Source organism: Mobula birostris, chromosome 12, assembly GCF_030028105.1.
Source record: "Mobula birostris isolate sMobBir1 chromosome 12, sMobBir1.hap1, whole genome shotgun sequence".
Lineage (NCBI taxonomy): Eukaryota > Metazoa > Chordata > Chondrichthyes > Myliobatiformes > Myliobatidae > Mobula > Mobula birostris.
In genome coordinates this window covers 59,587,450-59,606,756 of record NC_092381.1, presented here as the reverse complement: position 1 = coordinate 59,606,756, position 19,307 = coordinate 59,587,450, and the positions used below count along the sequence as shown (strand labels likewise).

The following is a 19,307-nucleotide window of genomic DNA, read 5'->3' as shown; positions in this document are numbered from 1 at the left end:
ATAAGCAGATTCCAACTTTGATCATATACTTCCAGTGGAATTATGTGGAAAAGCAGAGGAAGAACTGAGAATTCTCCAGCTTTCAATTCAATTAATATCAAGAGAAATTCCTTTACCTTGGGTAATTAGGCAGATGTCAAAGGAACAAATAAGTTGTGCTTCAAAGGTGCTGGAATGTATTATCTATCTTCCTGCCTGGGCTGTGCCTCAGATGTGGGTATATCTGAAATGATATAGTTCATTGCCAATTTCAAAATCCACTTTGAGAAGCATCTTAATCCAGCCCACTGCAGATCTTCATATGGGCACTTACAGGCATGATTCACAGTTGCCATCTTTGCCACATGATCAACATGGTTGATGCTCATTTTGCCCATACAAGCAGAGAATGAAGTAACAATGTGCCTTCATTTTTAACAGCCAATAAAACAAGTGGGCATAGAAACACAAAAACATAGAAAACCTACAGTACAATACAGGCCCTTTGGCCCACAACGCTGTGCCGAACATGTCCCTACCTTAGAACTACCTAGGCTTACCCATAACTCTCTATTTTTCATAGTAGTAGTCATAGTCATAGTCATACTTTATTGATCCCGGGGGAAATTGGTTTTCGTTACAGTTGCACCATAAATAATTAAATAGTAATAAAACCATAAATAGTTAAATAGTAATATGTAAATTATGCCAGGAAATAAGTCCAGGACCAGCCTATTGGCTCAGGGTGTCTGATCCTCCAAGGGAGGTGTTGTAAAGTTTGATGGCCACAGGCAGGAATGACTTCCTATGACGCTCGGTGTTGCATCTCGGTGGAATGAGTCTCTGGCTGAATGTACTCCTGTGCCCACCCAGTACATTATGCAGTGGATGGGAGACGTTGTCCAAGACGGCATGCAACTTGGACAGCATCCTCTTTTCAGACACCACCGTGAGAGAGTCCAGTTCCATCCCCACAACATCATTGACCTTACAAATGAGTTTGTTGATTCTGTTGGTGTCTGCTACCCTCAGCCTGCTGCCCCAGCACACACATCCTCAGCATCGTCCGGCAGATGTTAAAGGACCTCAGTCTCCTCAGGAAATAGAAACGGCTCTGACCCTTCTTGTAGACAGCCTCAGTGTACTTTGACCAGTCCAGTTTATTGTCAATTCGTATCCCCAGGTATTTGTAATCCTCCACCATGTCCACACTGACCCCCTGGATGGAAACAGGGGTCACCGGTACCTTAGCTCTCCTCAGGTCTACCACCAGCTCCTCAGTCTTTTTCACATTAAGCTGCAGATAATTCTGCTTATACCATGTGACAAAGTTTCCTACCGTAGACCTGTAGTCAGCCTCATCTCCCTTGCTGATGCATCCAACTATGGCAGGGTCATCAGAAAACTTCTGAAGATGACAAGACTCTGTGCAGTAATTGAAGTCCGAGGTGTAAATGGTGAAGAGAAAGGGAGACAAGACAGTCCCCTGTGGAGCCCCGGTGCTGCTGATCACTCTGTTGGACACACAGTGTTGCAAGCACAAGTAGTGTGGTCTGCCAGTCAGGTAATCAACAATCCATGACACCAGGAAAACATCCACCTGCATCGCTGTCAGCTTGTTGAACACACTGGAGAAGTCAAAAAACATGACCCTCACTGTGCTCGCTGGCTTGTCCAGGTGGGCGTAGACACTGTTCAGCAGGTAGACAATGGCATCCTCAACTCCTAGTCGGGGCTGGTAGGCAAACTGGAGGGGATCTAATTGTGGCCTGACCATAGGCCGGAGCAGCTCCAGAAGAAGTCTCTCCAGGGTCTTCATGATGTGGGAGGTCAATGCCACCGGTCTGTAGTCATTGAGGCCACTGGGGCGCGATGTCTTCGGCACAGGGACGAGGCAGGACATCTTCCGCGGCACAGGAACCCTCCGGAGCCTCAGGCTCAGGTTGAAGACATGGCGAAGTACTCCACATAGCTGAGGGGCACAGGCTTTGAGCACCCTGGTACTGACACCATCCGGTCCTGCAGCCTTGCTTGGGTTGAGACGTTTTAGCTGTCTTCTCACCTGTTCAGCTGTGAAGCCCACCGTGGTGGTTTCATGTGGGGAAGGGGTATAGTCATGAGAGCAGGGTGGGGGACTGTGAGGAGGGGTAGGAGGGGAGAGTGGAATATGTGTTGGTTGGGGGCCAACAACAGATGAATCATGTGGGGGATGGGCAGGGACCACAATGTCAAATCTGTTAAAGAACAGGTTAAGTTCGTTGGCCCTGTCCACACTGCCTTCAGCTCCTCTGTTGCTAGTTTGCCAGACCCAGTGATGGTCCTCATCCCACTCCAGACCTCTAAGCTCCATTTACCTATCCAGGAGTCTCTTAAAAGACCCTATCGTATATGCCTCCACCACTGCCGCCGGCAGCCCATTCCATACACTCACCACTCTCTGCATAAAATCTTACCCCTGATATCTCCTCTGTACCTGCTTCCAAGCACCTTAAAGCTATGCTGTCTCATGCTAACCATTTCAGCCCTGGGAAAAAGCCTCTGACTATCCACACGATCAATGCCTCTCATTATCTTGTACACCTCTATCAGGTCACCTCTCATCCTCCATCGCTCCAATGAGAAAAGGCCAAGTTCACTCAACCTATTTTCATAAGGCATGCTCCTCAATCCAGGCAACATCCTTGTAAATCTCCTCTGCACCCTTTCTATGGTTTCCACGTCCTTCCTGTAGTGAGGTGACCAGAATTGAGCACAGTACTCCAAGTGGGGTCTTACCAGGGTCCTATATAGCTGTAACATTACCTCTTGGCTCTTAAACTCAATCCCACAGTTGATGAAGGCCAATGCACCGTACGCATTCTTAACCACAGAGTCAACCTGCGTAGCAGCTTTGAGTGTCCTATGAACTCAGACCCCAAGATCCCTCTGATCCTCCATACTACCAAGAGTCTTACAATTAATACTATATTCTGCCATCATATTTGACCTACCAAAATGAACCACCTCACACTTATCTGGGTTGAACTCCATCTGCCACTTCTCAGCCCAGTTTTGCATCCTATCAATGTCCCGCTGTAACCTCTGACAGCCCTCCACACTATCCACACCTCCAACCTCTGTGTCATCAGCAAATTTATTAACCCATCCCTCCACTTCCTCATCCAGGTCATTTATAAAAATCACAAAGAGTAGGGGTCCCAGGACAGGTCCCTGAGGCACACCACTGGTCACCGACCTCCATGCAGAATATGACCTGTCTACAGCCACTCTTTGCCTTCTGTGGGCAAGCCATTTCTGGATCCACAAAGCAATGTCCCCTTGGATCCCATGCCTCCTTACTTTCTCAATAAGCCTTGCATGGGGTGCCTTATCAAATGCCTTGTTGAAACCCATATACACTACATCCACTGCTTTCCCTTCATCAATGGGTTTAGACACATCCTCAAAAAATTTAATCAGGCTCGTAAGGCACAAACTGTCTTTCACAAAGCCATGCTGACTATTCCTAATTATATTATTTCGCTTCAAATATTCACAAATCCTGCCTCTCATGATCTTTTCCATCAACTTACCAACCACTCACTGGTCTATAATTTCCTGGGCTATCTCTACTCCCTTTCTTGAATAAGGGAACAACATCCGGAACCCTCCAATCCTCATGAACCTCCCCCATCTGCATTGATGGTGCAAAATGCATTGATGGACAAGGAGGCATAAATTAATGAGTCTCCACACAAAAAAAAAGTACGCATCTGCGTGCCTGATACTGTAATGCTCTGCCGTCTATGATTGGGTCACCGACCTAATGTGTTCATTGACACAATCACTGTCCTACTGTATTTTCATATGCCCTGCTGCTACTTGGAAGAGTTCCTCTTTCCAAGGGTCACTTTGTCACTTATTTCCTGACTGAGGATACAGATACTCCTGCTCCTAGTATTATTTTATGTACATACAATCAGTCTATGTAGATAATCTGATTTTACCTATATATGGCCACCCTCAGCAGTTAGTTGTATGTTGTCTTTTTAGTATATAGGATTGCTTTTATATTTATATTTATTGTGTTTTTCACACTTATGGTTCATCAGATCTGGAGTAACAATCAGTTCACTCTCCTTTATACTCATTGTCATGAATGACAATAAACAATCTTGAATCTCAGTCGATGGGCCTACTTTTAGCTATGCACACCTGCAGTACATATTGCAATAAAGAGTCAGAGTCTTGAATCTAGTGCTATTCACGTCACTGGGCTCAATCTATGCTGACAACCACCAGGCTGAAGAAACGCTGAAGTAATGCCTTTCCCCAGTCTCCATCCTGAGTATCACTCACTCCCACTGGTTTTCTAAACCCCGAACCCTATGTTTTCCCTCACTTCCATGACAGACTTTTACACTTCTCCATTATGGCTCTGTGTTATGATTCCTACCGGTAAAGATCCATCAGCACTGATCATTGCAGGCATCTGTTTCCAACATTGCACCTGGAGAGAAAGCAACCCTTAAGAGTGTTTTATATCATTTTTCCTAATGTTGTTGTGTTTCTTTTGGGGCAGTGGAAGATATCTAATCAGATGTAAGTGCTTATGCAGCTCTCATTTCACACACTGCATTATTGTAAATTCCAGCTTTGAGGCAGGAGAGAATATATCATCACCTGCTGTGAAAATTAGGGCAGTTTTCACTCCATGTGGAATGTTAATATGGAGCTTGCATGGTTCCACAGTTGGAAAAGAGTGTCAGTTACGAATTACCACCATGTCACCTTCCTGACCGTGTCCTTGTATGTAAGGATGATTGGAATAAGGGTTTGAATGGTCACTTTCTTCAACCAGCTGGCCTCTTGCAGTGGTCAATTGTCCTGACTCTGCTGGACCATGCTTTTGTTGCACCAATATTGCCTTTCGCACCAGACTCTATGCTTCATGTTGGAGGAAGGGAATCGTAGGGAGAAAGAAAACAGGACAGAGCAGCAGTGAAAAAAAGCAACCGTTCAGCATCAAGAGAAATAATCTAGAAAGAGCAAGCTTTAGGTGGAGGACAAATATAAAGTCAATACAGACCATAGTGTTGAATACAGTTGTGAAGTGTTTCTTTAAAATGTTGTCACCCTTTTGGCCTGGCAAATCTTTTAATCTAGTTTCCCCAGACTATCTTAATAACTATACTGCACAGCTATGTAATTGGCTTTAGTTTTCTTGAGTAAGCTATGTTCTTCTCAACTAAATGTAATTACCTATCAGCAGAACAACAAGCTGTTGGACGAGCTCCGTGGGTCAGGCAAAGGTATAACCAATGTTTCCGACTGAGAGCCTGCTATTATATTCTGTATTATTGTGCTCTCATTTCTCTAAAAATCCTTTACTACTTACTACTGATCGACAATATATCACAACACAGACTCCTAACACACTAACATCTTTATACTGTTGCTGTCCATTTCACCTTTACTCATCCTACTTCCCATTCTTCAAGGCTAAGTTTATTAACTATTGTCCTTGTTTTGTAGAATATAGAACAGTACAGCCAAGGAAAGGGCTGTTTAGTCCACTATGATTGTGCTAACTACAATGCCATTTTATATTGCTCATCTACATGCACATGGTCCAATCCTTCCATTCTCTGTCTGTTTATACCCCTGTCTAAGTATCTCTAAAAAGTTACTGTTGCATCTTCTTCTACCAGCTCTCCCGGCAGCACTTTCCAAGCACCTACACTCTCTCTGTTAAAAGAGCTTACTCCTTTCATCCTTAACTATGCTGCTACTCCAACATGTCCTTCTCCCCTTTGTTTTTCTGCTAATAGTTCTAGCTGCACAGTTCAGACACCTGTCTTAATCTACTTATCAACAGAGATACAGAACATCAACCACTTGTGTTCATATGATGCCATTAATGTGGTGAAATGTGTCAAAACAGTAAGCAGATCCTTCTTGAAGCAAAAATTGACTCCAAGGACGTCAAAGAATACTGGGACAGATGACTTCTTTATAAAGTAATGTGCCCTGTGGACGATGAGGAGCTGATACATGTACCATGCTTAGATTTCTAGAAAGTATTGGATAAGGTGTCACAGCAAAGATTGTAAATTTTTTTAAATCTCCATATTTTGGAAATCTGACACAAACGCATAATTATTGAAAGCATTCAACAGGCCATGGTTTTGACTGCAAACTATTTTTCTTTTCCAGTATTTTACATTTTTGTTCTGAATGTAGGTTATTTTGGAAAATCAAAGCTCATGGTGCAAGGGGGTGTTGTTTTGGTATGGATAAAAAACTGGCTGGTTAATAGGGAAAAGGGAATAGTCCAGATGTAATGCAATGTGCCACAGTGGCCAGCAAGAAAAAGTCCTCAACTACTGCGATTTATATACATGGCTTGAATAAAGACACCAAAGAAGTGGTTGCTAAATTTGCTAATAACATAAAGATATGCAGAGAAATAAGAGTGAGGAAGGTACGAAGGAATATAAATGGTTAAGTGAAGGGGTAGAGCTGTGACAAATGGAGAATAATGTGTAGAATATATGAATTTGTTCAATTAGGTGGGAAAAATTAAAATGGTGGGAGATTAACGAGCTCGGAAATGCAAAGAGATTTGTGTGTCCTAGGAAATACAAAAAAAATATTTATTGCTAAAGGAATTACATTCAAAAGTAGGGAGGTTATGCTTTGGTTGTCTAGCATATTGATAAGACTACATCTGGAGTATTGCTTAAGTATTGATTTCCTTATTTAAGAAAGGATATAAATCTTTTGAAGCTGTTCAGAGAAGGTTTGTTATATTAATACTTGAAGCTGGCAGGCTATCTTCTGTATAAAACTTGGATCTGCTTGTGTTTAGAAAGGTGAAGAGAGATTTAATTGAAACATAGAAGATCCAGAGGGAATAAGACAGAGTGGATGTGGAGAGGATGTAATAATATAGAACTGGGCATTGCCTTTTAAAAGTAACGGGTTGCCCACTTGAGATTGAGGTGATATTTTCTTTCATTGGTTCATGCCTTTGCTATTCCCTCACAAAAGGAGTTTCTGCAAATATTTTGACAATGGAAGATAGACATATAGTTGATAAGTAGGGGGATAAAGGTTGTAATCAGATCAGCTATGATCTTACTACACAGCACAGGCTCGTTAGGGTGAGTGGGTCAGCTTTTAGAGTAGTTTGAATCAGGATGGGTTGCTTGGGGGAGCTGAAAACAATGTATTAAAATGTCTAAAAAACATGTAAAGTGCTTTGAAAAAGTATTCAGCCCCAATTCTTTGTTTACTAAAATAAATATTACAACCAGGGATTTTGATCAATTTAACTGAAAATTTTTATTTGTGAATCACATGCTTCTTTATTTTCACTGTAGAGCCCAAAAAACAGGGGAAATTGGAAAGCATGATAAACTAAAAATTCAAAAGCTGAAATGTCGACAGTTCAGAAGTGTTCATACCCCTTTGCTCAGTACTTAGTTGAACCCCTCTCACAGATATTACATCCAGGAGTCTTTTTGGATAAGTTTCTATTAGCTCTGCACAACATGATGGAGCAAGATTTGTCCATTCCTCCCTGCAAAATTGCTCAAGCTATGCCAGGTTCGTTGAGAAGCAACGGCAGACAGCAACTTTAAGGTCTTGCCAGAGATGTTTAATCAGGTTAAGATCCAGACTCTGACTGGGCCACTAAAGGACGTCCATTTTCTTCATTTGAAGCCACTCCATAGTTGCTCTGGCAGTGTGCCTTGGGCCATTGTCAAGGTGAAAGACAAACTTCCTCCCTAGTTTAAGCTTTCTGGCAGAGGCTAGCAGGTTTTTATCCAGGAACTTTAGTAGCATTCATTTTCCCATCAATCCTGACCAGCTTTCCGGACCCTGCTGCTGAAAAGTATCCCCAAAGTATGATGCTACCTCCACCATACTTTACACTAGGGACAGTGTTACCTGACTGATGCACCGTATTAGATTTGCACCAGACATGCCACTAAAAAAAAAGCATATCCTTGCCTGTAAACACTTTGCAAAGTGTCACTTAGAAGATACTGTAAAGATGAAGAAGGGCTTGTGGTTGGATGAGAGTAAAGTGAAACCTTCTGACATCAACACTAAGCCGCACATTCGTGGAACGTTGCAGAACCGCCTTCCTGGCCGTTGAGTCTCACTGTAGATCTCATCTGCCCAGTCCTCTGGAACTGACTTGGCATGGTAGGACAGGCATGTCCCTATCTCACCAGGGTATGAAACTCTCACCTAGTTTAGTCCATCAGTCGAAGCAGTGTACCAGGTTGTGGCCGCTGGTGGATGCAAACAGCTATTTGGAGCCACAGGTGAGAGCTGAGTGTCCAGTAGAGACCAAAGGTATCCTTCAAGAGGATTGTCAACAACTTCAAATTCTTTGTAGTTCCGAACTTGTTGAAGTAGTGAAGTTATTTCATTTTCACTTTTGTGGTTTCTGGCATTTCCAAGTCTGAATCCTTGAAACCACAGTGAGCAAAACAGTTCTAAATTGTCTTACTGCTTATTTCTCACCAACTATCAGTGATTAAAATCACTGGGTTTTGAACATGAACATATGCAAATGACGCCATTTAAAAACTGTTCACTCTAAGCACTGTATAGAGTGTAATGGCCACACAAGCACACGCAACTGACACTAGTTAGAAGCCGTTCTTCAACAGCCTCCTCTCCCAATTAAGTGGCATCATGTCCGAAGTAAACAAAGAGAATCCTTGATTAGTTTTTGTTCTTTAAGAGTAGTCCTAGATAAGCAGCTGTCCTGATTAATTGATGTCCCAATTAACCAGAATCCACTGTAGTATATACTGAAATGCTGTGATCTGTAAGGTTAGTAACTAAACTTGAGGTAGAACAAATCCTATTATGAATAGCATGAATGTACATAAATTAATGGCCTCTTTATATGCTTACTAACTCCATTTTATACCAATGTTAGATGACGTGCATGAGTATTTTGTACATATATTTCGAGAATAAGGAGGCTTTTCCTTGTCATAGAATGAACATCATGTGGGTATATTTCTATGCCCAAATTAAGCAAGTATAAGTACTGACCATGAATTGTTTTTTTTCATTGAACTTTCCCAATTACTGGCATTTGCTGTGCATTTCTGTGGAAAAGTGCATTGTGGTCAGAGATGTTGGGCCTGCAAAACCGAAAGAATATTTTGTATTCACAGCTTTCCTATCAGTAGTAATTTGATAACCTTGCAGTAAGATATGAGGGGTGATTGATAAGTTCGTGGCCTAAGGTAGAAGGAGTCAATTTTAGAAAACCTAGCACATTTATTTTTCCTACATTCACACACTTAGTCCTACGGTCATGGAGCATACGGATCCCTTCTTTGTAGCAGTTGGCGTCTTGGACCTCCAGAAGTGGTCCACAGCAGGGGTGGTTGATAAGTTCATGGCTTAAGGTAGAAGGAGATGTTACTAACTTCAAACTTTCTGCATTTTCACTCAAAGAGTTGAACTGCATGTGAATGTAATGAGAGCTGTATAACTCATCTCCGTCTACTTTAGGCCACGAGCTTATCAATCACTCCTGCTATGGACCACCTGGAGGTCCAAGATGCTCTCATTACATGCACGTGCAGTTCAACTCTTTGAGTGATAATGCAGAAAGTTTGAAGTTAATAACTCATCTTCTTCTACCTTAGGCCACTAACTTATCAATCACCCCTGCTGTGGACCACTTCTACAAAGAGGGGATCTGTATGCTCCACGACTGCTGGACTAAGTGTGTACATGTAGGAGGGGACTATGTTGAAAAATGAATGTGCTAGGTTTTCTAAAATTGATTCCTTCTACCTTAGGTCACAAACGTATCAATCACCCCTCGTACCTTGTTCTATTAGATTAACTTATAAAACTCTTTTTCTGGCACTTATTTGTTTCTTTAAAACGTCATCTGTGGCCAGGATAATTCTAGCCACAAAACCAAGCTGTCATTACATGTCGATTTTCATTTGAAGTTCTGATTTCAAGAATAACTAATCAAGTGTTAAACCATGAGTTCCTCTGGTAATTAACCTCAACTACAAGCTTGCAAAGCTGAAAGTGAAACCCTCCAAATGGTAACTTGGATTTGTTAATGTATCTGTGAGCGTTATTTAGTGAAGTATTACTATCGAGGTGAAAGACACCCACCTTTTACTGAGAATGATCAATGGATTGAGCCATGCTCCATTCATGAGCTATCCACTATTCAGGTACAAATACCTGATGCAGTGTTCAGACAAGAAAACAAATGTTGTTTGGGATATTGTTGAGGAGCTTACTGCCTACTTAAAAACCTCTCCACCACTGCTGAGATAAATTCAACTAAAATTTCAAAACTGCGATTGATAGATATTTATCATATAATGTAACGAAAGGTTATGAAACCAAAACTGCGACATGGCGTAAACACTGGAGCATCATCCAAAATGCCTTGCATTGGTTTCCATGGCATCCAGCTTTATCATGCTGCCATCTCCCATGTTCCATCGTTCTTCTCTACCCTGTTATCTCCAAGTTGTCAGTCTGCTAATCTGACAGTCAGAAATGAATGAACAAAAAAATTTTCTAAATAACTACAGGAAAGTCAAAGCAAGTGTTTTCAATCAGTGCCATAAATTCCCTAATTGCTGATTTGCCCCTCTCCCTACCAGCGTTTGAAGCTGAGTTAGACTATTCAGAGCTTTTTGATCATGTATGACCAAAGAGTAAATCAAAGCCAACACTTGGGCTGCCTTTTCCTAGCTGTGGAATACTATTTGATTTTACCCATTACCACAGCTCATCTGCTGAAATCACAGCAACATCTATTCACCTGTAAGCATTCCAACAGGTGCCCATGTCCCAATCTCTGTGACAACAAAACCATTGAAACTCAGCTGCCTGTATATTAACTCACTTCACATTCTGTTCACCCATTGAAGTTCAAGTTCAGTTCATTGCCATTCAACTGTACACATGTATACCGCCAAATAAAACGAAGTTACTCTGGACCAAGGTGCGCAACACAGTACATACAGTATAGCTCACATACATACACACAAAGCAATATTACCATAAGACCATAAGACGTAGGAGCAGAATTAGGCCATCCAGCCCATCAAGTCTGCTCCACTATTTAATTACGGCTGATCCTTTTTTTCCCCTCCTCCTCAACCCAGTTCCTGGCCTTCTCCCTGTAACCTTTGATGCCATGTCCAATCAAGAACCTATCAATCTCTGCCTTAAATACACCCAACAGCCTGGCCTCCATAGCTACATGTGGCAACAAATTCCACAGATTCACCATGCCTTGGCCAAAGAAATTTCTCCGCATCTCTGATTTGAAAGGGCGACCCTCTATCCTGAGGCTGTGCCCTGTTCTCCTCTACGCTCCCATCGTGGGAAACATCCTTTCCACATCTACTCTGTCTAGGCCTTTCAACTTTTGAAAGGTTTCAATGAGATCTCCTCTCATCTTCTGAATTCCTGCAAGTACAGATCCAGAGCCATCAAACGTTCCTCGTATCATATCCCTTTCATTCCTGGAATCATCCTTGTGAACCTCCTCTGGAACCTCTCCAATGCCAGCACAATGTTTCTAAGATGAGGGGCCCAAAACTGTTCACAATATTCAAGGTGAGGCCTCACCAGTGCCTTATAAAGCCTCAGCATCACATCCTTGCTCTTGTATGCTCGACCTCTTGAAATGAATGCGAACATTTGCCTTCCTCACCACTGACTCAACCTGCAAGTGAACCTTCAGAGTGTTCTGCACAAGGACTCCCAAGTCCCTCTGCATCTCAGATTCTTGGATTTTCTCCCCATTTAGAAAATAGTCCGCACATTTATTTCTACTACCAAAGTGCATGACCATGCATTTCCCAACATTGTATTTCATTTGCCACTTTCTTGCCCATTCTCCAAATCTGTCTAAGTCCTTCTGCATCCTACCTGTTTCCTCAACACTACCTGCCCCTCCACCAATCTTCGTATCATCTTTGTAAAATTTATTTATTGCCACAAATAAATTTACAAATAATAAAGGCATGTACAATTCAAGTTAAAAAGTAAACAGTGTAATGTTATTGCCACTTCATACGTGATGAGACCTGGGTGGTGGCAGGGACTTCTGTAGTCTCACAGCCTGAGTGAAGAAGCTTTTTCCCCTCCTAACAGTTCTTGTCCTAATGCTACGGTATCTCTTGCCTGATGGTAGGAGGTCATAGGGATTGTAGGATGGATGGGATGGATCATCGACAATGCTAAGGGCCCTTCATGTGCAGAGCTCCAGATAAATAACTCTGATGAGTGGAAGGGAGACCCCAGTGACCCTCTCAGCAGTCCTTGCAATCCTTTTAGGGACTTGTGGTTAGATGTCTTGCAATTCCCGTACGAGACAGTGATGCAGCTGGTCAGGGCACTCTTGATAGGGCTCCTGTAAAAATTGATTAAAATGGAGAGGGGCAGGAAGCCTCACTCACCTCAGTTTGCCCAGGAAGTAGAGATGCTGCTGTGTTTTCTTGTCCAAAGAGTTGGTGTTGAGGGTCCAGGTGAGATTGTCCATTCTCTTCTACCCTTTGACCTATCCCAATCCTCACTTTAAGTGACACTTCAGTTTTAAAACCTCCCCAAGCCTTGACTGATGTTATCCGTAGCACCTTCTATCCTCACAAATTACTGAGATATCAATTCTCCTCCAATAGTCTCTTGAACATCCCCAAATACAGTCACTTCACAAATGGCTGCCATGCCTTCAGATATCAAATTCTGGAACTTACGCTTTTCTTCCTGTTATTTCTCTTATAAAATACTCTTTAAATAAAGATGCATACATCAGGATGCTCTTTATCAATTACAGCTCAGCATTTAATATCATCGTCCCCTCAAAACTCCAAAACCTGGGCCTCCATACCACCTTGTGCAATTGGATCCTGGATTTCCTCCTTGCAGACCCCAATCAGTTAGGATTGGCAAAAACATCTCCTCCACAATCTCTGTCAGCACAGGAACACCGCAGGGATGTGTGCTTAGCTCCCTGCTCTATTCACTTAACACCCATGACGGTGTGGTTAAGTACAGCTCCAACACCATATCCAAGTTTGCTGTTGTGGGCTGTATCAAAGGGGGTGATGAATCAGCATACAGGAGGGAGATTGAAAATTTGGCTGAGTGGTGTAATAACATCAACCTCTCACTTAATGTCAATAAGACCAAGGAACTGATTGTAGACTTTAGGAGAGGCAAATCAGAGATCCATGAACCAGTAATCATCGAAGGATTAGAGGTGGAGAGGGTCAGTAACTTTAAATCCTGGGATCCGCTGTCTCAAAGGACCTGTCCTGAACTCACAATATAAATATAATTGTGAAGAAAGAACAACACAAAAAAAAAATCTCAGGATTGTGTGTGGTGACATGTACGTACCCTGATAATAGATTTTACTTTGAACTTTGAACTTTGATTCTAAGAAAATTTCTAACCCTTTGTTTTTGTGAAAGAGATTGCACAGCTGTAACATAGCGTGACAGCTGTATTATCTTGTGTTACAGTGTGAAAACTGGCAAAGAACAAAGATTTCCAGCAGAATCCAGAACCAGCAATGTCACTGTCCCCAGACACCATCTTAAAGACGCCTTGGTATACAAGGTTTGGGTGCAAGCTGTGAATGCATTAGGAAATGCAACGTCCAAGAGGTTGACTTTTGAGCTCAATGATATAGGTAAGAGTTATAATTGAAATAGTTACAAATGTATTTTACTATCTGTAATTTCAGGGCTCGCGACTCTGGTTCAGTAGGCGTATAGTACATTTAAGCAATTTACTGTTGAGCCACATCGTTAGAAATGTGCAGTCTCCCCATTAACCATCATCTCATTCCTGAGGGCAAATGCATTTTTGTGAACAAGACTGGATTTAGTTGTAATGAATCACAACACAGAACAAACCAAAGGGCTTATAAACTGTGGCCATTCACAGCTGTCTGCAACTGTGTTTTAGACGGGTCATATTATGCATGGAGGCCGGTGACCAGCGTTGTGCCTCAGGGATCTGTTCTGGGACCCCTACTCTTTGTGATTTTTATAAGTGACCTGGACAAGGAAGTGGAGGGATGGGTTAGTAAATTTGCAGATGACACAAAGGTTGAGTGTGCTGTGGATAGTGTGGAGGGCTGTCAGAGGTTACAGTGGGACAGTGATAGGATGCAAAACTGGGCTGAGAAGTGGCAGATGGAGTTCAACCCAGATAACTGTGAGGTGGTTTATTTTGGTAGATCAAATGTGATGGCAGAATATAGTACTAATGGTAAGACTCTTGGCAGTGTGGAGGATCAGAGGGATCTTGGGGTCCAAGTCCGTAGGACACTCAAAGCTGCTACGCAGGTTGACTCTGTGGTTAAGAAGGCATACAGTGCATTGGCCTTCATCAATTGCGGGATTGAGTTTAGGAGCCAAGAGGTAATGTTGCAGCTATATTGGACTCTGGTCAGACCCCACTTGGAGTACTGTGCTCAGTTCTGGTCACCTCACTATAGGAAAGACTTGGAAAGCATAGAAAGGGTGCAGAGGAGATTTACAAGGATGTTGCCTGGATTGGGGAGCATGCCTTATGAGAATAGGTTAAGTGAACTGGGTCTTTTCTCCTTGGAGCGATGGAGGATGAGAGGAGACTTGATAGAGGTGTAAAAAATAATGAGAGGCATTGATTGTGTGGATAGTCAGAGGCTTTTCCCCAGGGCTGAAATGGCTAGCATGAGAGGGCATAGTTTTAAGGTGCTTGGAAGTAGGTACAGAGGAGATGTCAGGGGTAAGTTTTTTTACAGAGAGAGTGGTGAGTGCATGGGATGGGCTGCCAGCGGTGGCAGTGGAGGCAGAAACGATAGGGTCTTTTAAGAGACTCCTGGATGGATACATGGAGCTTAGAAAAATAGAGGGCTATGGGTAAAGCCTAGGTAGTTCTAAAGTAGGGACATGTTCAGCACTGCTTTGTGGGCTGAAGGGCCTGTATTATGCTCTATGTTTTTCTATGTTTCTATGTTTCTATCCCAATTTACTCTTGCTGTCACCTTGACATATGTAAAAGAGATGACAAAGTGGATTTCAGATTGGGACCCATGTGTATGCTGTTCTAAGCCAGCATGAAGGTGTTCATAATGACCCAATGGAGCTCAAGTTCCATTTACCCCAGATTTGCTGTCAACACAGAAATGTGAGACCAGGTGGGGATCAGGAACTGTTCAGGAAGCAAGTAATGCTTTAAAAATCATCTGAAATCATAAGGAATTTCCAACCCTGAGTTCCAGAGCCACCCTGATACAAAATTTTCTGTAATTTGAAACCATGGCCCCCAGTGACAGAGGACTCAGTCAAAGTCTCCACTTGAAAGGAATTACTTCGGACTCCACAGAAGTTTGTCAGGTTACTGGTGGAGGCCACCAGTGGGTATGCTTAGGTGTAACTAACCCAAGGAGTACTGTGACCTTGATCATGAACATAGAGGTAAGTGCAAAAGCTGCAAACATATCCTGCACGTGTCTGCTAGGTTGAATGTCCTTTGAATTTCTTCTGGAGGACTGCCATAACCATAGCAGAAAATTAGAATGTCTGAAGCACTGCAAGATGGAATTCTGCACTAATAGAACCTGACACAAAATAAATTCCCCAAGACCAACTTTTACAGAGGAGGGGAGAAAGTTGGGAGAATTATAATCTAATTTCAATACCAATTTCTAACAATGTCTTCCATTCAAATAGTTGTGCCTGACACTCCGGAAATCATAAAAGCTGAATTTATAAACAATTCATCATGCAAGGCTATTATTCACTGGAAAAGATCAACACCAAGTGCAAAATGTGATGTTGAAGTGAAATATAAAGTAACGTCAGAGCCGGAAATCAGCTGGACTCCGGTAGGTTCTGGATTTGTTGCAGAATTCAGATTTACATTGTTTATACTGTTCTTTTTTGTCTTTCTGGTCCTCCCTGGACAGGATTAGTAATAAATTTTCACCAAGAGTAACACATGGTGTCAGTTTCTTTATTTAGAGAATCTTTATTTATAAGATAATATTCACAAATGGAAAAATTGTACTGAATGGAATTGAAATTGTAATTAACCTCTATCCCTCCTGCAACTGTCATGCCTTTTATGTTACTTTTAACCAACAAATATGCTCCTGCAGAACTTCTAGGAATCATTTCAACCTTGAATTTGGTACAATGGATGTGGTGGGGTGGAGGAATCTTGAGACAAGCTTTATTGTTTACTTTTGAAAACTTTGTTGTAGTTCTGCATTTTCCTCTCCTCTGTGAGTTCTGACGTGGCAGATGAAGCCAGTGAGGGAGCTGCAGACTGTGCCACAGTTGGGGCAAAAGGTGCTTGATGGAGAGGTAGTATAGGAGGTGGAGTGCTCCTCTGACATTCACACAAGGCTTCTGTATGTACTTAGAGCATGAATCAATACGTGGAACTATTACAGAGACTGGGATGTTTCAGGGGCAGGAATGGCTGCTGAGTGTGTTAGGCTTGAGATGTTTCAAAAAAGACAGGAAGGTGGGGGTGTGGCATTGCTAATCAGGGATAGAGTCACTAAAAGGAGGAAGTCATGGAGGGATTATCTACTAATTCGGTGTGGGTGGAAGTCAGAAACAGGAAGGGGCAATAATTCTACTGGGTGCTTTTTATAGACCCCCCAATAGTAACAGAGACATTGAGCAGCAGATAGGGAGGCAGATTCTGGAACAATGCAACAATAATAGGGTTGTTGTGATGGGAGATTTTAACCTTCCTAATATTGACTGGCATCTCCTTAGAGCCAGGGGTTTAGATGGGGTGGAATTTGTTAGGTGTGTTCTGGAAGGTTTCCTGACACAATATGTAGATAAGCCAACTAGATGAGAGGCTGTATTTGATCTGGTATTGGGAAATGAACCTGGTCAGTTGTCAGATCTCCCAGTGGGAGAGCATTTTAGAGGTAGTGATCATAACTCTATCTCCTTAACCATAGCACTGGAGAGGGATAGGAGCAGACAATTTGGGAAAACACTTGATGAGGGTAGGGGGAAATATGATGCTATTAGGTAGGAACTTGGGAGCATAACTTGGGAGCAGATGAGCCATGTGAGAATAGGACCAATCAGGTGCAATAGTGGAAATGTGTGCATGGAGTCGGAGGAGGTATTTAATGAATACTTTGCTTCAGTATTCACTAGAAAAAAAGGACCTTAGCAATTGTGGGGATGACTTACAGCGGACTGAAATGTTTGAACATACAGACATTAAGAAGGAGAATGTGCTGGAGCTTTTGAAAGGCATTAAATTAGATAAGTCACTGGAACTGGACAAGATATACTCCAAGCTACTGTGGGAAGTGAGCAAGGAGATTGCTGAGCCTCTGGCGATGATCTTTGCATCATCAATGGGAGAGGGAGAAGTACCAGAAGATTGGAGGATTGCAAATGTTGTTCAAGAAAGGGAGTAGAGATAACTCAGGAAATTGTAGAACAGTGAGTCTTAATTCAGTGGTGGGCAAGTTGTTGGAGAAGATCCTGAGGATTTATGAGCATTTGGAGAGACATAATCTGATTAGGGATAGTCGGCATGGCTTTGTCAAGGACAGGTTGTGCCTTACGAGCCTGATTGAGTTCTTTGAGGAATTAACAAAACACATTGATGAAGGTAGAGCAGTGGATATACTATATATGGATATCAGAAAGGCATTTGATAAGATTCCCCATGCAAGGCTCATTCAGAAAGTAATGAAGCATGGGATCCAAGGAGACCTTGTTTAGTGGATCCAGAATTGGCTTGCTCACAAAAGGTGGTTGCAGCTGGTTCGTATTCTGTATGGAGGTCGGTAACCATTGTTGTTCTGTAGGGATCTGTTCTGGGACCTCTGCTCTTTGTGATTTCTATAAATGACCTGGATGAAGAAGTAATTTTGCTGATGCCACAGAAGTTGGGAGTGTTGTTGATAGTCTGGAGGGCTGTCAGAGGTTACAATGGGACATTGATACGATGCAGAACTGGGCTGAGAAGTGGCAGATGGAGTTCAACCAAGATAAATGTGAAGTGGTTCATTTTGGTAGGTCATATTTGAAGGCAGAATACAATATTAATGGTCAGACTCTTGGCAGTGTGGAGGATCAGAGAGATCTTGGGGTCCGTATCCATAGGACACTCAAAGCTGCTGCGCAAATTGATAGTGTTGTTAAGAGGGCATTTGGGTGTTGGCCTTTGTCAACTGTGGGATTGAGTTCAAGAGCCGTGAGGTAATGTTACAGCTATATAAGACCTTTTTCACGCCCCACTTGGAGTACTGTGTTTAGCTCTGCTCGGTCACCTCACTACAGGAAGGATGTGGATACTGTAGAGAGAGTGCAGAGGAAATTTTACAAGGATGTTACCTGGATTGGAGAGTGTACCTTATGAGAATAGGTTGAGTTAACTTGACCTTTTCTCCTTGGAGCAACAGAGGATGAGAAGTGACCTGATAGAGGTGTTTTAGATGATGAGAGGCATTGATCGTTGAGGGACTTTGAGGCATTGAGCGGCTTTTTCCCAGGGTTGAAATGGCTAAGACGAGTTTTAAGGTGCTTGGAACTAAGTACAGAGGGGATGTAAGGGCTCGGTTTTTCACGCAGGGAGCCGTGGGTGCGTGGAATGCAGTGCCGGTGACAGTGGTGGAGACAGATACAATAGGGTCTTTTAAGAGACTCAGCTAGCTACATGGAGCTTAGAAAAATAGAGGGCTATTCAGTAGGGTAATTCCAGGCTGTTTCTAGAGTAGGTTACATGGTCAGCACAACACTGTGGGCCGAAGGGCCTTTAATATGCTGTAGATTTCTATGTTTTATGTTCTATGATATTATATTTTTTCTCAGAGACTTTGAGAATAGTTTTGAACCACTTTTGCAGTCTTCTTTTTAATTTCTTAGGAACGGTGTGCCTTTTTCAGGAGTTTGGTATTGTGCGTGCAAATGATGAGGTTTGTCCATTGCAACTGATTGACTGTAATTAGATCTACCACGGGATATTAATTTTACATTTGGTGGTACATCTCCAGTGTTTTGAAGTGCCTACTATGAGTGGTCAAAGTCTTTAAAGTGTGTAGCCAGGTAGGAATCAACACTTCCTGGTAGATCATGATTTTTGTGCTCTGTTTGAGATCTTGATCTTCAAAAGTTGATTCTTTTCCTCTTAAATGGCCATAGGCCATGCTAGTGCATTGAAGGCATTTGTGAGTTTTTTTCATCAGCATCACCCTTTACTGGAACATGAGTCCAGAGGTATGGGATGTGATCCACATTTCCTAGAGTTTTATAGACCTTTATTGTGCAGTT

The 19,307-nt window shown here is 42.4% G+C and overlaps 1 protein-coding gene across 1 annotated transcript in view; it reads left to right on the top strand.

Moving 5' to 3' along the window:
* The window catches only part of LOC140206343 (interleukin-12 receptor subunit beta-2-like), an 85,229-nt gene that overhangs the window by 9,303 nt on the left and 56,619 nt on the right, over positions 1 to 19,307 (top strand). Inside the window, exons 5-6 of the mRNA XM_072274692.1 lie at positions 13,518 to 13,687; positions 15,720 to 15,874. Of these exons, the coding sequence (XP_072130793.1) occupies positions 13,518 to 13,687; positions 15,720 to 15,874 (325 nt within the window). The remainder of the gene's footprint in view (positions 1 to 13,517; positions 13,688 to 15,719; positions 15,875 to 19,307) is intronic.